General features: G+C 40.9%; 3 protein-coding genes across 10 annotated transcripts in view; 2 read left to right on the forward strand and 1 right to left on the reverse strand.

Annotated features, from left to right (window-relative positions):
• Positions 1–110: 110 nt before the first annotated feature.
• Positions 111–4,512, reverse strand: HSPA5 (heat shock protein family A (Hsp70) member 5). 2 transcript variants are annotated; one of them, XM_047069452.1, is made up of 9 exons: positions 4,442–4,512; positions 4,137–4,331; positions 3,803–4,034; positions 3,244–3,381; positions 2,812–2,924; positions 2,324–2,714; positions 1,960–2,197; positions 1,471–1,638; positions 111–1,017 (listed from the first exon to the last, which is right to left on the reverse strand). In XM_047069452.1, the coding sequence occupies exons 2-9, from the start codon at positions 4,256–4,258 to the stop codon at positions 455–457; spliced, it is 1,965 nt and encodes a 654-aa protein (XP_046925408.1). In that variant the 5' UTR covers positions 4,259–4,331; positions 4,442–4,512; the 3' UTR covers positions 111–454. The 2 variants fall into 2 exon arrangements, with proteins under 2 accessions (XP_046925408.1, XP_046925399.1); XM_047069443.1 differs by having other exon boundaries at positions 4,137–4,360.
• A 329-nt stretch (positions 4,513–4,841) lies between these two features.
• LOC124504136 (hypoxanthine-guanine phosphoribosyltransferase-like) lies at positions 4,842–11,526 on the forward strand. 2 transcript variants are annotated; one of them, XM_047069484.1, is made up of 3 exons: positions 4,842–5,247; positions 6,598–6,623; positions 10,126–11,526. In XM_047069484.1, the coding sequence occupies exon 3, from the start codon at positions 10,219–10,221 to the stop codon at positions 10,873–10,875; it is 657 nt and encodes a 218-aa protein (XP_046925440.1). In that variant the 5' UTR covers positions 4,842–5,247; positions 6,598–6,623; positions 10,126–10,218; the 3' UTR covers positions 10,876–11,526. The 2 variants fall into 2 exon arrangements, with proteins under 2 accessions (XP_046925440.1, XP_046925447.1); XM_047069491.1 differs by lacking the exon at positions 6,598–6,623.
• A 3,496-nt stretch (positions 11,527–15,022) lies between these two features.
• Positions 15,023–23,910, forward strand: part of GAPVD1 (GTPase activating protein and VPS9 domains 1) — a 76,953-nt gene continuing 68,065 nt past the window's right edge. For 3 of the 6 annotated variants that reach the window (XM_047069511.1, XM_047069504.1, XM_047069515.1), the window contains exon 1: positions 15,033–15,149. The gene's annotated coding sequence lies outside the window, so the exon portion shown is untranslated. Of the gene's footprint in view, positions 15,150–23,910 lie in introns of all 6 variants that reach the window. The other 3 variants (XM_047069530.1, XM_047069520.1, XM_047069497.1) reach the window with 3 other exon arrangements.

The following is a 23,910-nucleotide window of genomic DNA, read 5'->3' on the forward strand; positions in this document are numbered from 1 at the left end:
CTGAAACAACTAAATAAAAAGGTTTCTTTACCTCAAAACCCCACCAAGTAAGAATGTAACCTTGAAGCAACTGACTTAATTAGAAGCTTATCACAAAAATTAGACCAGTGTAAATAACAAACATTTATTGGTGTCACTTATGGTAGAAAAAGTTCCTACACCAGATGCGCATGACCCAATTGTTAAATAGAACATTTCCAAGATGAACACACGCCCTAACTCAGCTTTTTTACCCACTTTTTAAGATAGCCAATTCTTCCTTCCCCCCCACCCCCAAGACATGTGAGCAACTGCTAATGAAAAGCAGTAAACAGCCACTTGGGCTATAGCATTTTCAACTCCACTCCAAGGTGAAGATTCCAATTACATTCGAGACTTAAGTTCTCTCAATTTTCTCCTAACGAAAGTTCCTGAGTCCAGTATTTACAATATTACAGCACTAGCAGAGCAATGTCTACAACTCATCTTTATCTGCTGGTTCCTCATCACCAGTTGGGGGAGGGCCTGCACTTCCATAGAGTTTGCTGATAATTGGCTGAACAATTTCTTCTAGTTCCTTCTTTTTAGCTTTGAAATCTTCAATGTCAGCGTCTTGGTGACTTTCTAGCCATTCAATCTTTTCCTCTACGGCTTTTTCCATGGTTTCCTTGTCTTCAGAGGAGAGTTTACCTCCCAGCTTTTCTTTATCTCCAATTTGATTCTTTAAAGAGTAGGCATAGCTTTCCAATTCATTTCTAGTATCAATGCGCTCCTTGAGCTTTTTGTCTTCCTCGGCAAACTTCTCAGCATCATTAACCATCCTTTCAATTTCTTCAGGTGTCAGGCGATTTTGGTCATTGGTAATTGTGATCTTATTTTTGTTGCCTGTACCTTTGTCTTCAGCTGTCACTCTAAGAATGCCATTCACATCGATTTCAAAGGTGACTTCAATCTGTGGGACCCCACGGGGAGCAGGAGGAATTCCAGTCAGATCAAAAGTTCCCAGAAGGTGATTGTCTTTGGTCAGGGGTCGTTCACCTAGAAGGTATACACACACACAAAAAAGTTGTTAGGAACAACTAACAACATTAGTCTTACCTGGATCCTTACACTGTTAGAGCCTACGGTGGCAAGGGCGTGTTTATCAAGCTAGAAGGGGGTCAGTCAGTATTGCTCTACAAGGAATTTCAAGTGGGCCCAACTGTTACATTACTACTAACTTTTAATTGAATTTCATCTACAGCATTATGAACTCTATTCTTATGGTATTCGAGGAGCCAGCTCAGAAGTTACTTCTAATGGCAAAGAATGATAGATAGCTAGATGATAACTATTATTTTAGGACTGACTCTACCAAACTCAGCACCAGTTAAATTAGGGACCCCTGTCTGAAACCAGCAGATTCTTTCTTTCCCTTCTGTTTTCAATACAATATATTAAGAGGTCACTTTCCACAAACATACCATGTCATTAACAAAGATAGAGCATTACCTTCATAGACCTTGATTGTAACAGTGGGTTGATTATCGGAAGCCGTAGAAAAGATCTGAGACTTCTTGGTGGGCACCACGGTGTTCCTTGGAATCAGTTTGGTCATGACACCTCCCACAGTTTCAATACCAAGTGTGAGGGGACATACATCAAGCAGTACCAGATCACCTGCAAAGGTAAATTAACCAAGGTTAAGTTCTAATTTGAGTCACAGGAGCACTACCAAGCAGTCTCCCCATGAACTATGTAACTTTATCTTCTCCATCTTGTCATTTAATGAGAGGTTGTATGCAAAATCATTTCGGAAGCAGTAAATTAAATGTAATTGCTAAGGATCTTGAAACTGAGCCAGGTCTTGTCCTCACTTTACCCTTTACCAGCTGTATGACCTTGTTATACATACTCTCTTGTTTTCTAAAGCAATAGCTAATTATACTCTTTCTATCAAGCTATTGAAATACTGTGGAAGATGCTGTGACACTGACTTACCTGTATCTTGATCACCAGAGAGCACCCCAGCCTGGACAGCAGCACCATATGCTACGGCCTCATCTGGGTTTATGCCACGGGATGGCTCCTTGCCATTGAAAAATTCTTTAACCAGTTGTTGAATCTTCGGGATTCGAGTAGAGCCACCAACAAGAACAATTTCATCAATATCAGACTTCTTTAAGTCAGAATCCTCCAGCACCTTCTGGACAGGCTTCATGGTAGAACGGAACAGATCCTAGAATAGGAAACAATTACTGTGATGATGCCTATTATACCTAGATACTGTCTAAATAGCTAAATACAGTGTCCCCAACAGAGTCTAACTAAATCTCGTTAGCAAAGCAAAAAACAAGGAACATACCATGTTTAGCTCTTCAAATTTGGCCCGGGTCAGAGTCTCAGAGAAGTCTTCTCCTTCATAGAAAGACTCAATTTCAATTCTTGCTTGATGTTGAGAAGACAGGGCCCGTTTGGCCTTTTCTACCTCACGTCGGAGTTTCTGCACAGCTCTGTTGTCTTTCCTGACATCTTTGCCTGTCTTCTTTTTGTAGAGCTTGATGAAGTGTTCCATGACACGTTGGTCAAAGTCTTCTCCACCCAGATGAGTATCTCCATTAGTAGCCACAACTTCGAAGACACCATTATCAATGGTGAGGAGCGACACATCAAAAGTTCCACCACCGAGGTCAAACACCAGGATGTTCTTTTCCCCTTCCCTTTTATCCAAGCCATAAGCAATAGCAGCTGCTGTACTATTAAGAGAATGAAAAAGAAGAAAAAAAAAAGTTTAGTTAAGTTTACATTATCCCTATTTGGCAAATACACCATACTTCTGAGTTTAACACTTACGGCTCATTGATGATTCTCATAACATTCAATCCAGCAATAGTTCCAGCATCTTTGGTTGCCTGGCGTTGGGCATCATTGAAATAGGCTGGTACAGTAACAACTGCATGGGTAACCTAAGAGAATAACAAAAGATAAGTGTATTTTATCACATTGTTTAACTCCTATAAGTTGCACTCAAACCTTCGCTTTAGTTTCTAACACAGTTTGTTAGATACAACATACATCATCTCATACCACGGATTTGCAAGCATTAAGTGATAACATGTGAAAAGTGCCTAGTATTTTGTTTGGCCTACAGTAAGACATACAAACAACTAAAACTGAAATACACAGATATCATTCAGATTCTAATTATTAAACCAATGAAGGCATCTACGCAACACAATCAATAGTAAAAACAAAATTATTTAACACTGTTCTAGAAATATTTACCTTCTTTCCCAAATAAGCCTCAGCAGTTTCCTTCATTTTAGTGAGAACCATGGCAGAAATTTCTTCAGGAGCAAATGTCTTTGTCTGCCCACCTCCAATATCAACTTGAATATATGGTTTAGTTTTCTTTTCAACCACCTATTTTAAAGAATGAATTATTATTTTCAGACAGAAGAACATTCAAAACTCTTAATAAAGAGGATGGTCTGAGGCCCACTTCCTCCCCCATTATTTGGTTTACTTTGGTTGCTTGGAGCTAAATAGTGACCAGCAACACTTAAGGAGCATGAGGAGTGCCTTACAAAGGCAAGCATATTCAGTTTCAATCAGGCTACCAATACTAAATGATGTAGACAAATAGTTACGTGTGACATTCCTTCGTACGCCAAGCTTACTTTACCAAATTTTGTAACATACTAAGATTACTCAATAAAAATTATTACACATACACTATGTTCGCATCCTTTTTGTTATCTCAACAATTTTTCAGTAGCTTATTAATCCTAAATACTCCCACCACCACCCACTTTCTATCCGGGTGACAAAAACCCCGTCGGACCTTGAAAGGCAAGAACTTGATGTCCTGCTGCACAGATGGGTCGTTCCATGTGCGGCCGATGAGCCTCTTGGCGTCGAAGACCGTGTTCTCAGGGTTGGAGGTGAGCTGGTTCTTGGCTGCATCACCGATCAGACGCTCCCCTTCAGGAGTGAAGGCCACATAAGACGGCGTGATGCGATTGCCCTGATCGTTGGCGATGATCTCCACGCGGCCGTTCTTGAACACCCCGACGCTGGCGGAAAAATCACCAAGAACGGAAATAATCAGCACTGCGATCCTCACAGCAGCCCAGGAGACCACGCCCCATTCCCCCCTTTCCACAAACCCCACTTACCAGGAGTAGGTGGTCCCCAGGTCGATGCCGACCACCGTGCCCACGTCTTCCTTCTTGTCCTCCTCCTCGGCCCGCGCCGCGCCGAGCAACAGCAGCACCGCAGCCACCAGGGACAGCTTCATCTTGCCGGCGCCGTAGGCCAGTCAGTCGGTCAGCAGGCAGGCAGGACCTCAGAGGCAATCCAACGACAGGCCGCTGCACGGGGGCGCACCGAGGTTACTGATCTGAGGGTACAGGGCCCGGGGTGAGCAGGGGCAGCTGGAAACGCGAAGGCCAGGTCCGGAAAGGCAGGCCGCGGCGCTTACCTCTCAGATTCACGAAACCTCCCAAGCCGTTGAATCTGTGATGTCTCGGCCAGCGTCGACCGCGCCGTCGCCGACGCCGCTTATATACCCTCCCCCCAGCCCCGTCGTGGAGGCCACCGATTGGCGAAGGCCCTGCTCGTTGGAGGCCGCTGATTGGTCCAGGCCACCAAGCTGGCCGCAGCCGATTCGAAGCGGCCTCCTCCGCAGCTAACGTCACCGCTACGCCCCCCCGGCTGGCTCATTGGCTGCTGGTCGCGCCCAACAGTCACCAACGGAAGGCAACATCCTCCCCAAGCATAGGCCCCATTGGTTCAGCAGCTGCCTGTCCCTCATGCGACCTCTCACCCGGAGGCCGTTTCCGCCGGTAATTGCAGAAGTCCCGCCTTCAGGCTGGGCCCCGGGGGCCTGTCCAGTCTGGAGTGCGTGATTCCCCCGAGGCGGTGGGATTTGAGTCCTTGCTTCTCCTTTTCCGCTGCCCTCTTGTCCATCCTTCGTCCCTCATTTCGAAGCGGGAAGCGTCTGTTCCTTCTTCCAGCCTCCATCCCGTCCCAGGCAGGCAGGTCTCAGCGTAGATGCTGTGATTACCTCAGAAAAAAACTTTTCTGTCCTTTATAGCTACTACGGTTCTGGAGTGTCCGAGCCTCAGGGCCTTTTGTTGCTCTCCGGCCCGCAGCCCTCGAGCGGAGGCCTGGCCGGAGCACCGCCCAGCTGCGGATCGTGGCTCTTAGCCAGTTCTGTCGGCCCTGCTCTCCCTAGCCAGCTAGTTTTGTCTATACCAGGTTTTCTCCACATTGCCCTGCCCCACGGTAAGTCACAGGCCTGGCCAAAGTAACTGCCTCCTCGTCCTGAGTCCCCACCCCAGTGTGGCAACCCTGTCCTGAAGAGCTTACTAATGCCATCGCTCACACCCTGCGATGTATCATTTTTCTAGCTTGGCACCCCTTGCTTTCCCCTCCTCTGCCCATCTTTTTCCTTTGTGGCTTGGGTTATCGTTTGCAAGGCCTTCCTGAGCCTTTATTCTTGATGCCTTTCTAACTTCACTCTTCCTAGAGGAGGTCAGATTGTGCTTAAATCCATCTGATAGAGATGTCTTGATATTGCTTTACTCTTGTATAGCCATCCTGCAGCAAAATATAATAGAGGCTACTGTTTACTTTAGGCTCACTATGTGCCAAGCATTGTTCTGTTTCCTGTGTCTTTCAGTTTAATACTTGGCATTTCCCATCTTCCAAATGAGAAAATTGAGACTGAAATATTAAATTATTAGCTTAAAGTTGTATAGCTGGTGAGTGATGGAGTTAGAATTGATATCCAAGTCAGCTTGGCGCTGTAGCCAATGCTCCTAACAATTTTTTTAAGTACTTAATTCATTCAACAAATCTTTTTGGAGGACCTGCTATCGACAGACCCAAAGGCCTGATACAAGATATTTTGAGGTGCTTACAGAAAATGCATGGGAGATTGTCACAGTCAGGAACTGATGGCTCCAGTATTTTTCCCACTAGATGTATTTTTGAGATTCATGGGTATGCACAATACCATGTTCACATAGCATTGAGACCTCTTAACATACAGTTTCCTAAGATGCCTAGGAGTCAGTACTCAAGAATTTTCCTTTCTCCTTCAGTGCTTCTGAAAGGTTATGCTGGTGACTCAGAATTGACTATAGAAATTGCATCACCCATCTTACAACAGGGCTTGTAATACTGCTGTGACACTGACCCTCTGTAGGTTGCATCAGTTCATTATCAGGATAGAAGTCACTATTCAGCCACATTACAGCTTCATACCATTTCAAGCAAACTTTGTATGTATAACATCCATTTAAAACAAAGCTCCTAATTTCAGCCTTGTCCTTGATTGATGGAGTAATCTTCTGCAACTCTGTCTTTTCTAAGATTTAGAGAAGTGATAGCTAACTAACTTCCAAAGGGAACGAGTATATTGGTGGTTGTAGTGTAGTATATCCAAACTGATCATTTATGGATTGAATAGAAAAGCACATAGGTAAATCTAGTTTCCTGAATGTTAATGCCAATAATAGTATCAGTGCCAAATTATATATATTTAAGTACCAAACACTGTGTTAAACACTTTATGTGCATTATCTCTTTTACTTTTTACGAAAGCATTTTTTTTTTTTATCCTTATTTTAGAGCTAAGGAATCTGAAGACCCAAGAGGTAAAGAAACTTGCCCAGGAGTTCACACAGCTGAGAAGATAGGGATCCGGGATTTGAGCTTTGGCAATTTGATTTTTAATTTCTGTAGTCTAGATTGTCATCCTGAGCTTTGGGTTTATAAGATTTGTATCTTTTTCATACTGTTGGTTTATTTATTTTGAGAGAGAGAGAGAGAGAGTGAATGTGTGCATGAGCAGGGGCAGGACAGAGAGGCAGAGAGAGAATCCCAAACAGGCTCCATGCTGTCAGCACAGAGCCCCACTTGGGGCTCGATCCTACAAACTGTGAGATCATGACCTGGGCTGAAATCAAGAGTTGGGTGCTTAACTGACCGAGCCACCCAGGCACCCCAAGATTTGTATCTTGCTTAGGATATAGGGGAGTTACATAGTTTGCAAATATTTTGGTAATGAGTGATAGACAAATGTAGGTTTTTATCCAGTAGTTTAAACCAGCTCGCTTCACTTGTGCTCCTATGGATAAGAAAATAGATTTCTATTTCCCATCTGATCTCAGAAATCTAAGCAGAGCTAGGATTGATTAGGAATGGATGTCATTGTTATTTAGTTCCTAAATGTTCCTATCTGAAAGGGAATTAAAGGCACAGAAAGGAAGGAAGAGGAAAAGGCTTATATAACTGACAAATTGAATGTTTAGACCCTGGTAATTGAGAATTTTCCACATCCGTTTTTGGTGAGAATATTCAGCTAAGAGTTAAAGCACTTAACCTTGGAAAAAACTAACCTACCAGAGTCTCAGTTTCTTCATCTATTGAATGTCAGGGATTTCTGTCCTGTCTTATTGGCTTGTTAGGATTAGATGAGATACTGTATGTGAAAGTGTTTGGAAAGTTGTAGAATAATAGGGAGGCTATTAATCATATGAATATACTATGAGAAGATGGGTTTATGTTTTTTTAAAAATATTTTTTAAGCTTATTTATTTAAGTAGTCTTCACCAATGTGGGGCCTGAACTCATGACTCTGAGATCAAGAGTCACATGCTCTTCTGACTGAGCCAGCCAGGTACCCCTGTGAGAAGAAATTTTAGAAGCCCTTCAAGAAAACCACCTCCTGAGTGTCAATTTTCAAGGTTTCTTTCAATGGGAAATAATGTTTGGTGGTTTATGTTGAATTTGACAGATTTTTGGAAATGCTTTTAAAAGTGCTATATCTAATTACTTTCTTACATTGGCCACCCAGATGCCTTTTTTATAAAGGGAGTGGGAATAATTTCTCAACCTTCATTAAACAACTCAGGAGTAAAACAAAAGTATCTCCCTAACACCTGAGCCAGGAACAATACTAGGTATAAATCATGTAGCATTTTTTTGTGCTTTTGAAAGTGCAGTGTGCTATGCAATTAAGTCTCCTTCTTTGTATTGACTTTTTTTTTAAAGAATTTTATAATTAATAGGGAACCTTCCCCACACAAAATGAAAAGTTACAAGCAGTGCATCTTCTACTCTTCACTTTTTTGTTTGTTTGTTTTAGTGGAAGGCATTTAGGAGGGCATGCAGTGTCAGATAGTATGATAGAAAAGCCCATGGAGTTTGAAAGCATAAAAACTAGAGTTCCAGTTCTGACACTTAACTAGCTATGATTTAGGGCAAGTCATTTAATCTCTCTGAGGCTCTGTTTACTAATCTGTAAAATGTACTAATCTGTAAAATGTATATAACTTTGCCTCAACAACAAGGCTGTTGTTACGATAAAGGCATTTGATTACTTGTAAAGCCTTTTGGTTTTATACAGAAAATGCTTTAATTCTTCTGTTTTAAATTGTCTTTCGAAGTAAAATAAGCTATTAAGCATAAAGAGCTACCTCTGTAGAATCTGAGTGGTAATATTCGATATATATTCTAAATTTCTACATTTAAAAATTAGGAAATATAGGGGTACCTGGCTGGCTCCATCAGAGGAACATGAGACTCTCGATCTCGCGCTTGTGAGTTCAAGCCCCACGTCGGGTATAGAGAGTACTTAAATAAATACTTAAATAAAAATAAAATCAGAAATGTAAGTACATAGTATAAAATTAGAAGGGTACAACATGTAATATACAATGAAAATAAGTCTGCCTACCACCCCATCCCCAGCCTTGTCCCTCTACACTGGTAAAGGTAACCACTGTCACCACTTTCTTGTGTAGTCTTCTAGTGCGGTTTTATTCATATTCATATACAGGATGTATATCCCTGTTTTAAAACTAGTGATGGAGCATGCTCCACATGTGGTTCTGCTTCCATGCAGTTAGCTGTATTTCTTGGAGATTGTCACAAATCCACTGCCTCTCTCTTTTTTTAAATGTCAGTAGTAGCTACCTTTAATTGAGTATCTACTATGTGCTGGATGTTTTACATATTTTAAACCTTTTTTTAAATAAATTACTATGTGAATGCAGAAAAGTTCATAAATGCAATTGTACAGTTTAATGAATAATCATAAAGTGAATCCCTAGGTATTCAAGTCAAGAAAAAGAATGTTGTCAGCACCCGGAAGTCCTCACTTTTTCACCTCAGCTGATCCTAATTCCCTCTTCCATAAAAAAGTTAACTTTTCTTTATTGTTATAGTCTTTAGAATTTTACCATTTATCATATTAGCTTCTGTCTTAATTACTATAGTTTGATATCCAGTAGAACAGGTCCTTCCACATTGTTCTTCTTCAGGAGTGTTTTTTGCTATTCTTGGCACTTGTATTTCCATAAAAATTTTAGAATTTGCTTGTCAAGTCGGCATAACAAACCTATTATATATTAAGTAAGAAAAGTAGGTTATTCAACAATATGATAATACTATATCTTTATTTTTTTAAGTTTATTTATTTAGAGAGAGCATACATGCAAGCAGGGGAGGGGCAGGGAGTGAGTGAGAGGGAGAATCCCAAGTAGGCTCAGCTGTCATTGTGGAGCCCAACTTGGGGCTTGATCGCACAAACCCTGAGATCATGACTTGAGCTGAAATCCAGAGTTGGATGCTTAACCGACTGAGCCACCTAGGCACCCCTACTATACCATTATTTTTAAATAAGCTTTACAAAGTCTTACATCTCAATTTCTGTATTCTAGAATTTTTTAAAAAATTGTGAGTTTAGCATTTAAAATTTATCAGGAATAAACAATTTTTATTTCAAAATCATAGGTTGATACTTCAGTATGATGAAATATTATGTAGCTATTAAAATTGTTGGGGCGCCTGGGTGGCCAAATCCAATCTGATTTTGGCTCAAGTCATGATCTCCTGGTTTGTGAGTTCGAGCCCTGCAACGGGCTCTGTGTTGACAGCTCAGAGCCTGGAGCCTGCTTCAGATTCTGTGTCTCCCTCTCTCTCTGCCCTTCCCCTGCTAATGCTCTTTCTCTCTCTCTCTCTCTCAAAAATAAATAAACATTAGAAAAATTAAAATTGTTGATATCTATGTTTTTCAAAGAGTAAATCATAAGTATGTTACTTTTTTAATCTACATTTTCTTGTTATTAAAAAAAATCCCTGTTTATCTATCAGGAACTTACCAAGCTTGAAAAACTTTAAGAACTTAAAAACTAAAAGTAATACAGAAGAGAACTGCCCTCAGTCCACGAACCAGCCAGCTCCATTATGGCAACGCGGAGCCCCAGCATTGTGATTAGTGATGATGAATCAGGTTATGACCTAGATTTATTTTGTATACCTAATCATTATGCTCAGGATTTGGAAAAGGTGTTTATTCCTCATGGATTAATTATGGACAGGACGGAACGGCTTGCACGAGATGTGATGAAGGAGATGGGAAACCATCACATCGTAGCCCTCTGTGTGCTTAAGGGGGGCTATAAATTCTTTGCTGACCTGCTGGATTACATTAAAGCACTGAACAGAAATAGTGACAGATCCATTCCTATGACTGTAGATTTCATTAGATTGAAAAGCTACTGTAATGACCAGTCAACAGGGGATATAAAAGTAATTGGTGGAGATGATCTCTCAACTTTAACTGGAAAGAATGTCTTGATTGTTGAAGATATAATTGACACTGGCAAAACAATGCAAACCTTGCTTTCCTTGGTCAAGCAGTATAATCCAAAGATGGTCAGGGTTGCAAGCTTGCTGGTGAAAAGGACTCCTCGAAGTGTTGGATACAGACCAGACTTTGTTGGATTTGAAATTCCAGACAAGTTTGTTGTAGGTTATGCCCTTGACTATAATGAATATTTCAGGGATTTGAATCATGTTTGTGTCATTAGTGAAACTGGAAAAGCAAAATACAAAGCCTAAGATGAGTGTTCCCGTTGAGTTTGGAGACATCTAGAGTCCCCTCGAAATCACTAGTAAAATGATCAAATGTTCTACATCTGTGGCCAGCTGCTTAGTAGACCTTATTGCATATATCTTCTAAGAATTTTATCTGTTTGGTATTTTTGTTAGAAATATCATTTGCTGTTTCCTAAAGTCTTTATTCGCACTGGGAGTCTATATAGATTATTGATTCCCTTTGGGTGCATTGTTATTTGACTTGTGAATGAAAAATCTCTTAAACCACACCACTGTTGAATGAAAATATTGAAATTGTATCTGTAGGAAATATTTAAAGAGGAGATATATTCGTTTTTAATTGGTATTCTAATTTTTATATATTCAGGAAAAAATAGTATTGAATATTGTTAATTATACCACTGTTTGTTTAGAAAAGCAGTCCATTTTTGTTTCAATGACAGGATTTAAGAAGTACTGTTTTGTCAGACAAACCGTGTAGGCTTGAATTATTTTACTGTTTCAGTAGTATTAACTGTATTTTCCTTCTTGTTCACATTATTTCTGGTGAATCTTTGTCAACGGTTTCTTTTAAAAACATCAATAAATCCCCCCAAAACCTTAAAATGTAAATAAATAAAAGTAATTTAAGAGAACAAAAAGGTTGTCAGTAAAAGATGTGTAAGATATAATTATGTTAAAGATATTTCATACATTATAATTAGTCATAGGTTAAATCAAATACAGATGACACACCAAATTTTATGTTGCATTAACATGATGGCTCCCATCAGTGTGGACATCCTGATACTAATTTCACTTTGCTGAAGTGTGAGTTACATGATTTATGATGGTTCAATAGGAGTCATTTTCCTCCTTATTAAGTTCTAGGCTTTTATCTGTTGTCCTCAATTTAGCCAATAATTAAAATTTCTTTGGCAGATGTCACAAAACCATATTGACTGTGACTTGCTTGGGCCTTAGAAGGATCCCCAGGCAAGTGAGTGGCCCTAAATCATGCTTCATAGCAAATCCACCTCTGAGTACTGCTACTATTTCTGAGCCTGCCAGTGGGGGCCACTGTAGGACAATCAAGGGCCCAAAACACGAAGTAAGACCGTGACTCAAGTCTTGTCCTTTACTTTCAACTGGGATGTTCCAAAGAGCAAAAAGCATTTTATAAAGGAATACTTTCTGCCACCTGTGTATAGAACAGCTTCCATGCATGTCTTTCTGGATTTTTGTTTGTTTACAGATTTCCAGAGCTTTAGAAATTTTTTCCCTTAAAATTTTTTTTAACTATGTTAAAAAATATGTAGTTAATTCATGTGAATTTTTCGTTATTCAGAATATACAGTCAATCTAAATGTCCATCAATAGGGGATGCTAATCAGCTATGGTAAGTGATTCTATGGAAATATTGTGCAAAGGTTCAAAACAATGAGGTGGCTTTTTATGTATTGATATGGAATAAAGCTTGGGATTTATTTTTTTAAATTTTTTAAATTTTAATTAGAGAGCAGGGGAGAGGGACAGTGGGGGGAGAAGAAGAGAGGGGGGTGGGAGAGAATATATTAGGCAGGCTCCACGCTTAGCGCAGAGCCCAACCAGGGCTCGATCCCAGGACCCTGGGATCATGACCTGAGCTGAAATCAAGAGTCAACATTCAATTGACTGCGCCACCCAGGCATACCAGGATTTACTTTTATTGTATGTATGTATGTATGTTTGTATGTATTTATGTTTATTTTTGAGAGAGAGAGAGAACATGAGCAGGGGAGAGGCGAAGAGAGAGACACAGAATCTGAAGTAGGCTCCAGGCTTTGAGCTGTGAGTACAGAACCCTCCACAGGGCTTGAACCCATGAACCGCAAGATTATGACCTGAGTGGAAGTCATGTGCTCAGCTGACTGAGTCACCCAGGCGCCCCTCAGGATTTATTTTTAAATGAAAAGAACAAATTACAGAGCACAGAACTGTATGTAGAACATAATCCTATCAGGGAAGGCTGAATGGTGTAGTGGAAAACAATGAGCTTTAGCCAGGGCTCACTGTTTATTCATCCCATTCATTGAAAAGAAAACAGAAACAGAACAAATATGTATTACATCCTAGGCAGTATGCCAGGTTCCAGAGGGACAGTGGGGAACAAACGGGTTCTCTGCCCTCAGGGAGTACTATGTATTGATTTTGAGCATCTTTGCACCTCTTTTTAAAAAAAAAAAATTTTTTTTTTAATTTATTGAGAGAGAGACAGAGAGACAGAGAGAGAGCAGGGGAGGGGCAGAGATGGAGGAGGGGCAAAGAGCAGGAGAGACAGAATCCCAAGCAGGCTGTCACTGTCAGTGCAGAGCCCAATGCAGGGCTCCATGAATCTCACGGTTCGTGAGATCATGACCTGAGCCAAAGTCTGATGCTTAACTGACTAAGCCACTCAGGCACCCAGAGCATCTTTTCACCTCTTGAGTTCACTTCTCCATGTGTAAAAGGTGTTAAGAACACTACCTTCTACATATTCCACCAGAATTACTGTTGTAGTGATCCATTGTTCTAATGTGGGGGTTGTGTTCCTTGAGTGTGCTAGGTGGGAAAAAAGTTGAAAACCACACCTATTCAAGTTATTCATTTAGAGATGACAGAGTAGGGCTCAAAGCAATTGACAATCCCAGTGCTCTTTTCACGACCCTCAAGAACTTTTTGCAACTTTTGGGGTCCTTTTCTTCCTCTCCTCCATGGCGTGGGTGTGTGTGCTCCAGCCCATCTAGAGTACTCAGTGTTAAGTGAAAGCAAACAGTGAATGTGTTCATTTACACATTCATTTTGCTCAGGATGGGTTCTTCCTTAGCAATCCTCACATGCCATCTCCCTTCTTGAAATCCAGCCATCCAGTAACTCCCCAGTGTCATCTTCTTCTTACAGTCATGGCCCCTCAACTTGATGAAGCTTTTCTCAGGGATTCTCATAGAACTACCCTAGATTGTAAACTGTATCTAGTGGCTTTTTTTTTTTTTTCTCATTCCCCTGAGGCTTTGGGCAATGCTTTAAAACAAAGTTGATATATCGTCTTTGGTTGAACTGAACTCTTGAATCAGTTGAATGGCAATATGACAGTGATAATAGCTGAGTAGCTAACTATAGAATGCCATCGTGGTAATAAGATGAGGCAATAAATACAAAGCAAATTTTGACAATTTTTAAGGGTAATACATCAAAGAGAATGACTAAGTGGAAAGCAGTCTCAGAGCTGATTCATATTTGAAATGGTTGGAAAACTATTATTACTTTTTTTTTTGACTGGAGACTCTCAGTGTTGGAGGATATAATCATCGTTTTCAATTTTTTGAAAGGCTGTCAAGTGGAAAACATTCTAAATTGTTCCAGGCATCATAACCACTAGAAGCGGAAGGAAGTAAAAGGGAAGCCGGTTTCAGTTCACACAAGGCAGAACTTTCTAACTTTTAGAGCTGTCCAACAATGGAGCAGGCTGTCCTAAGATTTTGAGGTCCCTGAAATTCGAATTGTTGAAATAGAAGTTGGAAGACCATCTGGCTGGCATGTACAAGAGCGAATTCCTGCCTGGGCGGGAGTTGGAATGACCTTTAGGGTGTCTTCCGATTCTAAAGTTTCTATGACTGCGGCTAGGTTAACTTCACATTTGAATGTATCTGAATTGTTTTTGTAAAATGATAAATCAGTCAACTCAAACTGCATGGTCAAATTTACAAACTAAAACGATACAATGAGGACTGGGAAATCAGGTTTAAAACCGGAAATCCAGATACCACTGAAGGCAATTTGCGACACTTTTAACAGAAAGGGAGAGGTGGTGTGTGTGTGTCTGTGTCCTGGGCAAGTGACACTTGTTAACGAAAATGTAAATGCTCTAAATTGTCTTACTTTACACGTGTCTCTTCCTGAGGGTTTTTCACATCTAGCAGCACCGTATGCGCCAGCAAGTGCCCGCGTCTCCTGAGGAACGGACTTTCGGGAAGGCACTTCTCGGTACCGCAGGTGCCCACGACCACTCAAGCCAGGGGCGGACCGGGCTGGCTAAAGCGGAAGGGCTCGGCGGGTCGTGCGCACGAACCACCAGTCCCAGGGGCCCCCGCGGCGCCGCGCACGCGCGATGGCGTGGCGGCAGCGCCGCCGCAGGACGCAGGGAAGCCAACTAGCGAGTAGTGGCGGCGGAGGCGGCGGCAGCGGCAGCGGCGGTGGCAGTTCGCGGCGAGGGCCACGGTTCCGAGACCGAGTGGCGGTTCGGCGGAGGCCTGGGTGCCCTCCTCCGTGTGATCCTCTTGGTGAGTGCGCGTCGCCGGTTAACCATCGCGGAGTGCGCGGCTCGCTGCCTGGCGGCCGGGCTGCTCTGGCCTAGGGCCTCAGCCTGCGCCTAATGGCCGGACCGCCCAGTTCAGCTGACCCCTAGGCCCCGGGCCTTTCCCTCCCGCGTCGGGAGACGTGGGGGTCGGGAGACACACGGTTAGGCCCAGGGGAGAGATTCGGCGGCGCGCAGGGGCCAGGGCGCCCTGGGGCAGATGGGAGGGAGGGACGCGTGGGGGATGGGATGGGAAGGGACCGGAGAACCGCGGGGCGGCTTCGGGTGGGAGCCACAGGCGAGCGACCTGGAAGGTAGAGAACTGAGTATAGGGGGCGAGAAAGAGGTGGAATGTCTTCTGGGTGCCGCTGGTGAAGATGTCATGCTTCCGGGACTCTTGACAAGCTGGACTCACGGATCTGGGGGTAGCCCACCTCTGAAACACACACACACACACACACACACACACACACACACTCTCTCTCTCTCTCTCTCTCTCTCTTTCTCTTTCTCTCTCTTTCTCTCTCTTTCTCTCTCTTTCTCTCTCTCTCGGCATCTTTTCACTTGCTGTTGGATGTCTTGGAAGTGAGGGACTGTTGGTTGCCTCCATCTCCTTTCCTTTAACTTCACCTTTTATTGACTGTCAAAATGTAAATGAGTGCTGGCTAGGCAAACCATAGAAATTGGATTCTGTGTATAAGTCTGCGGAAAAACAGGCATGGTGATAACGTTCAGATGAGAGGTCAAAGGAAGAATCATTATTTTTATATTAAAATTTGTGACAGAAGTCAGTTTGCGCACGCTTTGCACTAGAAAGGATTTCTAACCTGGGATTTCACCATTTGGTGGGTAGAGTATAGGGGATCTTTGAAGTAGAATGGGGATAAAATCACATCTATTGTTATTATCTGATAACGAATTTATTAGTTCTTTCAATTATAAATGTAGGCATTAAACCATAGTAGAACTAGCAGTGCCTGTGACTTTGTCACCAATAAAAATTACCACTATTTTTGTATCATGTTTGCAGTTTTTGCAGATATCTTAAAATATCATTTATGCTTATTTCTTCGAATTTATGGCATTATTAGACACACTGTTAGATCTTGTTATTTAATGTGATGTTAAAGCTGCACATACATTACCGAATTACGATTTTTAAATTGGTTTGCTAATAGTTCAGTATAATTGGTTTCTTTTGTAATTTTGAATATTTAATTATGCATTTAAAAGCAATCTGAGGGCCACCTGGCTGGCTCAGTCAGTAGAGCATGCGACTCTTGATCTTGGAGTCATGAGTTCAAACCCCATGTTGGGTCTAGAGATTCCTTAAAAATAAATTAACTAAAATAAAATAAAAATAAAAGCAATCTGAGAGAGAGTCCATAGCCTTCAGCAGACAAAGAGATACATGGTACATAAAGACTAATAATTCCTGAAGTAGAAATAAGTGTTTGGGGATCTATAAGTCTGCCTGGAAGGATATTTGAATTATTATTTTTTTACTTTTATTTTTTTAAACATTTTTTTCTTTTTTACATTTATTTATTTTTGAGAGACAAACAGAGTATGAGCAGGGGAGGGGCAGAGAGAGAGGAAGACCCAGAATCCGAAGCAGGGTCCAGGCTCTGAGCTGTCAGCACAGAGTCCGACGTGGGGCTCAAACCCATGAACCATGAGATCATGACCTGAGCCGAAGCCGGACGCTTAACTGAGCTACCCAGGCACCCACCCCACCCCTTTTTTTTTTTCTAAGATAGAAGACAAGGCAGGGATGCCAGGGTGGCTCAGTCAGTTAAGTGACCAACTTTGGCTCCGGTCTTGATCTCGTGGATTTTAGCCCCGTGTCGGGCCCTGTGCTGACAGCTCAGAGCCTGGAGCCTGCTTCAGATTCTGTGTCTCCCTCTCTCTCTGCCCCACCCCTGCTCACACACACACACACACTCTCTCTCTCTCTCTCTCTCTCAAAAATAAATAAGCATTAAAAAAAATGCTTTGAAAAAAAAAAAAGACAAGGCAGATAGTATTATAGTTTAGATGAAAGAGGGAATTTTGTAAATAGGGAAGTAAAAGAAAAGATTTGACTGGGTCAGGGTATAATTTTGAAAAATAGACTGCAGATATTTCATTCAGGGTACTGGGGAATCAGCAAAATAAACTTAGGAAAAAAGGGAAGTGAACACTTTGGCCCTTCGATTTTTTTCTAGTAAGGCACCTCCTAGTTCTAAGTGGTTGAAGGCTTCTAATCTCTTGTGTAAGCCCGTGAAAGGAAATTTTAATGCGTGCTGGTTTTCTTTAAATCGTGTAGGTAGGTAGTGTGGCTTTTGAAAGAGGGGTATATTCCAAATCTTTTATCCTTAAGTAAAAACTACAAGATCTGTCTTCCAATACATTTTCCTATTGCTATTATTCTTTTCATATATGATAGGAAGTAAATGTGCAGGTGATAGAGTTGGAGAATTGGTAAGTCATTTTCTTGAAATTCTATTTTATTTATTTAAAACAGTTTTTTTTTTTGAAAATTTTTAATGTTTATTTTTGAGAGAGGGAGAGAGACAGAGTGCAAATGGGGGAGGGGCAGAGAGAGAGAAACAGAATCCAAAGCAGGTTCCAGCCTCTGAGCTGTCAGCACAGACCCCGACTCGGGGTTGAACTCACAAAGTGTGGGATCATGACCGCAGCCGAAGTCAGACACCCAACCCACTGAGCCACCCAGGTGCCCCTTGAAATTCTATTTTAAATTCTGCAGTTCAGCTCCATTTTGGCATCAAACTCCTTACTGACAAATCAGTTGTAACATTTCTAAAAAAAATTTTTTTTAACATTTATTTATTTTTGAGAGAGAGGGGTGGGGGAGGGGCAGTGAGACAGAGACAGAATTTGAAGCAAGCTCCAGGCTTTGAGCTGTCAGCACAGAGTCCAAAGCGGGGCTCAAACTTACGAACTGCGAGATCATGATCTGAGCCGAAGTCGGATGCTTAACCGACTGAGCCACCCAGGCACCCTGTGTAACATTTCTTTAGAATATGTGTGACTTGAGGGGCGCCTGGGTGGCTCAGTTGTTTAAGAGTCTGACTTCAGCTCAGGTCATGATCTCATGGTTGGTGGATTCGAGCCCCACATGGGGCTCTGTGCTGTCAGTGGGGAGTCCGCTTGAGATTCTTTGTCCCTCTGTCTCTGCCCCTCCCCGCCTGCACTGTCTCTCTGTCTCTCTCAAAATAAATAAATAAACTTAAAAAAAAAAGTTTCTTCTAGAATATGTGTGACTTGAAACTTGAACCTGTTTGTGACGCACCTGTCAATATCTTGTGTGAATTTTTTTTTCCCTCTAAGATAATAGCAATAATGGAAAAGCCAGTGCAGCAAACTGTTTTGGGTTTTTTTTGGAAAAAATAAAGGGGAGTAAAGGAGAGTATTTTATGAAACGATGTTGGTGCTGAAATACTTCATGTTGAATTAAACACACCATATTACAAAATCACTGCCTTGGAGGGATCTTGTCTTGCAGGGGTCTTGCCTGGTGCTTTTTTGTGTCCTTAGGCTGCCTCCTTTGTCATTCTTCGCCCCTCTCCCTTCATTTTTTTATAGAATGTATTTATCTGATCTTATGTTATTTGTAGGTATTTTTGTTTCCCCATTAGAATGTTAGCTCTGTGAGAATAGGGACTTTGTCTTCGCCATGGTGCTGGAATGGTGGCTGGCCCGTAACAGGTATTCAGTAAATAGTTGCTGAATAAGTTAATAAATCAGTTAATTTATAATAGCTAGGTTATTTCTGGGAATAAAACCTATTTATTTTTTAAATCTTCCAAGGAGTATTATGTATGCTGGGTTGGTTGAATTTGAACCTTTTCTTCTTACATTTAAAAAAAAACAATTTTTTTAAGTTTATTTATTTTTGACAGAGAGAGAGAGAGACAGATAATGAGCAAGGAAGGGGCAGAGAGAGAGACACAGAATCTGAAGCAGGCTCCAGGCTCCAAGCTGACAGCACAGAGTCCGATGCTGGGCTCGAACTCACAGACTGTGAGATCGTGACCTGGGCCGAAGTCAGATGCTTAACTGCCTGAGTCACCCAGGCACCCCACTTCTTACATTTTTTAAAAGACAGATTATTTCCCAAACATTATGTGGGAGTTTTTGTGGGCATTTGGTTCATGTGGGGACTAATCGTTCGTAATACATGTTGCCATGTTTGATTATTTTTAACTTTCTGCAGTGATGTGATGAAAGGAAGGGTCTGTGGGTGAAGGTCTTTTTTTTTTTTTTTAAGTTTATTTATTTTGAGAGGGAGAGCACGAGCAGGAGAGGGGCAGAGAGAGAATTTCAAGCAGGCTTTGTGCTGTCAGTGAAGAGCCCAACATGGGGCTCGATCTCACAAACCATGAGATGACCTAAGCCAAAATCAAGACTGGGATGCTTAATTGACTGAGCCACCCAGACACCCCTGTTGATGAAGTTCTTATTTTGCTAACGCTCTTTTACTTTGCGATCCTAGATTGTTATAAATGACACCGAATTGTTCATATCAAACTGATAAAAATTTTTAATGTCTGACAGTATCAAATATTAGTGAAGAGGTCACTGAACATGGTAATTTAGAAACTGCTGGTGGAGTTTAAATTGGTACAGCTGCCTTGAGAGACAGTGTTTGTGGTATTTAGTAAAATTGAAAATGGGCATACCCTACCTATAATTTCCCAGCTTCTGGCAGGCAATAAGAATGGGTGGGGCAAAGGGGATGATCCTGTAATTTTTTTTGAAAGACTGAAAGCAACTAAGGCGATGTTAACAGTTAATTCTGGGAGGCAGAATACAAGTACTAAATCATCTTTGCACCTTTCCCTATTTTCTGTTGATTTTGTTGTTTTGAATCCGTAATTTTTTTTTTTTTAAGTAATCTCTACACCCACTGTGGGGCTTGAACTCATGACCCTGAGATCAGGAGTTGCATGTTCTCATTGAGCCTTCCAAGTGCCCCTAAATCCATAACTTTTAAATATTGTTTTCCAACTCTGAAAAATCCTAAGCCTACAGAAGGGTTGCAACAGTATGTCATAACAACACCTTTGTTCTCCTTACCTAGATTCGATAGTTGTTAATGTTTTGCTCTGCTTGCTTTATGCACTAGTAGACACAATTTTTTGCTGAAGTATTTGTGAGTTACTTTCACAACAGTTTACCCCTAAATACTTTTAGCATGTATTTCCCTAGAACAGACACTTTCTTCTACATATCTGCAATTAGTAGTCGCCCTCAAGAAATTTAACGTGGATATTATTTTTTAATGTATAGTACATATTCAAAATTCCCCAGTTGTCCCAATACTGTCCTTAGATGTTTGATTTTGTGTTTGCCTCAAGATTCGTTTAAGGAGCTTACATTGCATTTAGTTGCCTGCTTGAATCTGGACTGGTTTTCTAGCCTTTTTTTTTTTTTTTTTTTTTGGTGGGGGAGGGGAGGGGTCTTTCAGAACAGTAAGTATCTAGACCAGTTGTATTGTAGGACGTCCCTCAATTTGGATTTGTCAGAATATTTCTTTATGATCACATTATGTTAAACATTTTTGGTTGGAACGCTGTGTAGTTGATTTTATGTCTCAGTGTATCACATCAGAGGTGATGTAAATATTTCAATATTTCATTATTGATGTAAATTTGATCATTTGAATAAAGTAATATCTAATAGACTTATATTGTAAAGACACTCTTTTCCTTTGTAATTAATAAGTAATCAGTGGGGTGATTATTTTAAAACTTTCTCAAACTCATGAGTTGTTAATACAGGTTCCAGTACAAAGAGTGAAGAAGATTTAGACTGGAGACACTACTGAATGGGAGAGTGGAAGATTAGGGAATGCTGTTTGAAAGACATGACATTTGAACTGGACCAACTATCATAGATGTAATTGGCACTAGGGCTATCGGAGAAAGGCCTGAGGTGTAGGGAACAACTTGAACAAAGAAGAGGAATTTGTAAATTAGAATATCCAAGTCTCCTCCCCCCCCCCTTTTTTTCTTTTTTTCTGGCTAGTGTGTTAGGTCTGTGAAATGGAAAAATGGGAGGAAAGATTGTAAAGATAGCATGGGATGAAGAAATACTGGAAAATGGGGCTACCCAGATGATAGTGTGTGATCATTTGCCCACAGGTATATCACTTCCTTCCTAGTGCTCACTGTGGTGAAACTGCTCACTGGGAGCCTGAAGTCAACAAAGAGCCAGAGAGGCAGCACAGGGAAGTGAAAAGAGTGTGGGCTGTGAAATCAAACAAATCTAGTTTTGAATTCTCTGCTGCATAATAGCTGAATGATTTGTCAGTAAGTTATTTGACTTTTCTAAACCTGATTCCTCATCTGTAAAGTGGAGGTGATAGGATTGACTAATAACAATGCCATATGAAAAGCATCAGGAACGTGGCTTTCATTCAGTAGTTGCTAGTTAATCTTTTGATGCTTCAGCTCTCAACCTTTCACTTTCCCTCTTTGGCACCATATTCCTGACTTTAAAACAAGCCTTACTCTTCTCGTGCATTCTTGGACACTGTCACATTGCTGTCACTTCTCAGTTGACTCAGTTGGCTCCACTGTGAGTTTGTGAGCTGCTTTCCAGTGATGGCACAGAGCACTTCCCACCTTAGAGGTGATGCCTGATAATGGGATTCTGAAAATTGCAGCAAGTTAATTTATTTGGAAAAATTACCCCTAATTTTTATAGAAAATTGAAGAAGGAAAGTGGTTATATTCCCAATACTAAGACATTTCACATTATTTAAAAAAAATATGTGGGCGCCTGGATGGCCCAATCATTTAAGCATCCAATTCTTGATTTCAGCTCAGGTTGTGGTCTCATGGTTGTGAGATTGAGCCCCTCCCCCATGCATACACTCAATCTCTCTCAAAATTAATAAATAAACATTTTTTTTTTTAGGGTTGTATTAGGCAAAGTTGGTTACTTGTTACTCTAGGATTCTGTAAAGTAAAATGTAATTTTTTTGTTTGTTTGTTTTGATAAAAGTCTTATATACATGGAATCCCTTTTATTTGCTATGGAAAGACCAGTACTTGAAAAAGAATTTCTCAAATGGTTAATTAATTTTTTTTCCCTTGCAGTTTTCTGTTTTTTCACCACATGTAATTCCTTCTCTGGAATTAATTTTTTCATAGGCATGAAGGATTTTAGTTATGTACTTTTTACATTTGAACTGCTTAAACTTTTATTTTCATAGAATTATTGTGACTTTGGGGCACCTGGGTGGCTCAGTTGGTTGAGCGTCTGGCTCTTGATTTCATCTTAGGTCATGATCCCAGGATGGTTGGATCAGGCCCCGAGTTGGGCTCCATGCTCAGCATGGAGCCTACTTGAGATTCTCTCTTTCTCTATCTGCCCCTCTCCCATGCTTGTGCTCTTTTCCTTTCTCTAAAAAAAAAAAAAAAAAAAAAAAAAAATTATTTGTGGATTTAACTCTGTAAGTAATCCTAATCAAGGTATTTTCTTTCTTTCTTTTTTTTTTTTTGTATTTTCATTTTTAAAGGAACTAAGCCCAATAATTATTATACATTATAATATAATATATAATAATTATACATTTTAGAAGAGGCTTTAGGGACTGAGCTGTTTGATTTCTTGTTTTTAAATTATAGTTCGTTAAAATTTCTTTATACTTAACCTATATTTTCCAATTTGGGGGAGTATGTTTCAATATGTATTATGATTTTTTAAAAAGTTTTCTTTTTTTTAAATGTTTGAGAGAGAGTGCCAGTGGGGAAGGACAGAGAGATGGGGGAGAAAGGATGCAAAGTGAGCTCCAAGCTGACAGCAGCGATGCAGGGTTTGAACTCATGAACTGTGAGATCCTGACCTGAGTCGAAGTCAGGATGCTCCCCCCCGTTTTTTTTTAGTTTTAAAAGCATTTCCAGTAGGGCAGTTTTTCACTGCTCCTAAGCTGAAACCCAGTTTTGTTTTGTTTTAAAGCTTTATTTGTTTGTTTGTTTATTTATTTATTCAAAGTTTATTTATTTGAGAGAGAGACTGTGAGCACACACAGGTTGGGGAAGACCAGAGAGAGAGGAGGAGAGAGAGAGAATCCCAAGCAGACTCTGCACTGTCAGCACTGAGCCAAACTCGGGGCTTGAACCTACAAACCAACTGTAAGATCATGACCTGAGTCAAAATCAAGAGCTGGACACTTAACCGACTAAGCCACCCAGGCACCTCTTGTTTTGTTTTTTAAGTTTTTTTGTTCAATCTCTACACCCAACCTGGGGCTCGAACTGGACCAAGAGATTAAGAGTTGCATGCTCTTCCACCTGAGTCAGCCAGGTGCCCCTGAAATCCAGTTTTGAACTCTGCATGTAATAGTCAGAAGTGGTGAATATCTGTTGATACTACAAGTTCTCATATTCACTATATATAAATAAAAGGTTAAACAAATGTTTAAGCAAATGCTAACAGTGTAATTTTATATATGTGTATATATGTGTGCATGTGTGTATGTGTATATAGACATAGATATAAATCAAGCCAAAATTATCTTTGTATACACCTTTTCATATGCCTTTTTTAAAATATAAGGCTTTGGGGCGCCTGGGTGGCGCAGTCGGTTAAGCGTCCGACTTCAGCCAGGTCACGATCTCGCGGTCCGTGAGTTCGAGCCCCGCGTCAGGCTCTGGGCTGATGGCTCAGAGCCTGGAGCCTGTTTCCGATTCTGTGTCTCCCTCTCTCTCTGCCCCTCCCCCGTTCATCCTCTG

Source organism: Lynx rufus, unplaced genomic scaffold (assembly GCF_022079265.1).
Source record: "Lynx rufus isolate CCGP_SWC_20201006 ecotype Redwood Valley unplaced genomic scaffold, mLynRuf1.p SCAF_10, whole genome shotgun sequence".
Taxonomy (NCBI): Eukaryota; Metazoa; Chordata; class Mammalia; order Carnivora; family Felidae; genus Lynx; species Lynx rufus.

Coding starts and splice junctions, on each gene's coding strand:
- LOC124504136 (XM_047069484.1), top strand. CDS start 10,219: ATGGCAACGCGGAGCCCCAGCATTGTGATTAGTGATGATGAATCAGGT.
- HSPA5 (XM_047069452.1), bottom strand. CDS start 4,258: ATGAAGCTGTCCCTGGTGGCTGCGGTGCTGCTGTTGCTCGGCGCGGCG. Junction 2,198..2,323: donor AATTTGAAGAGCTAAACATG/GTATGTTCCTTG, acceptor TTCCTATTCTAG/GATCTGTTCCGTTCTACCAT. Junction 1,018..1,470: donor TACAATCAAGGTCTATGAAG/GTAATGCTCTAT, acceptor TATACCTTCTAG/GTGAACGACCCCTGACCAAA.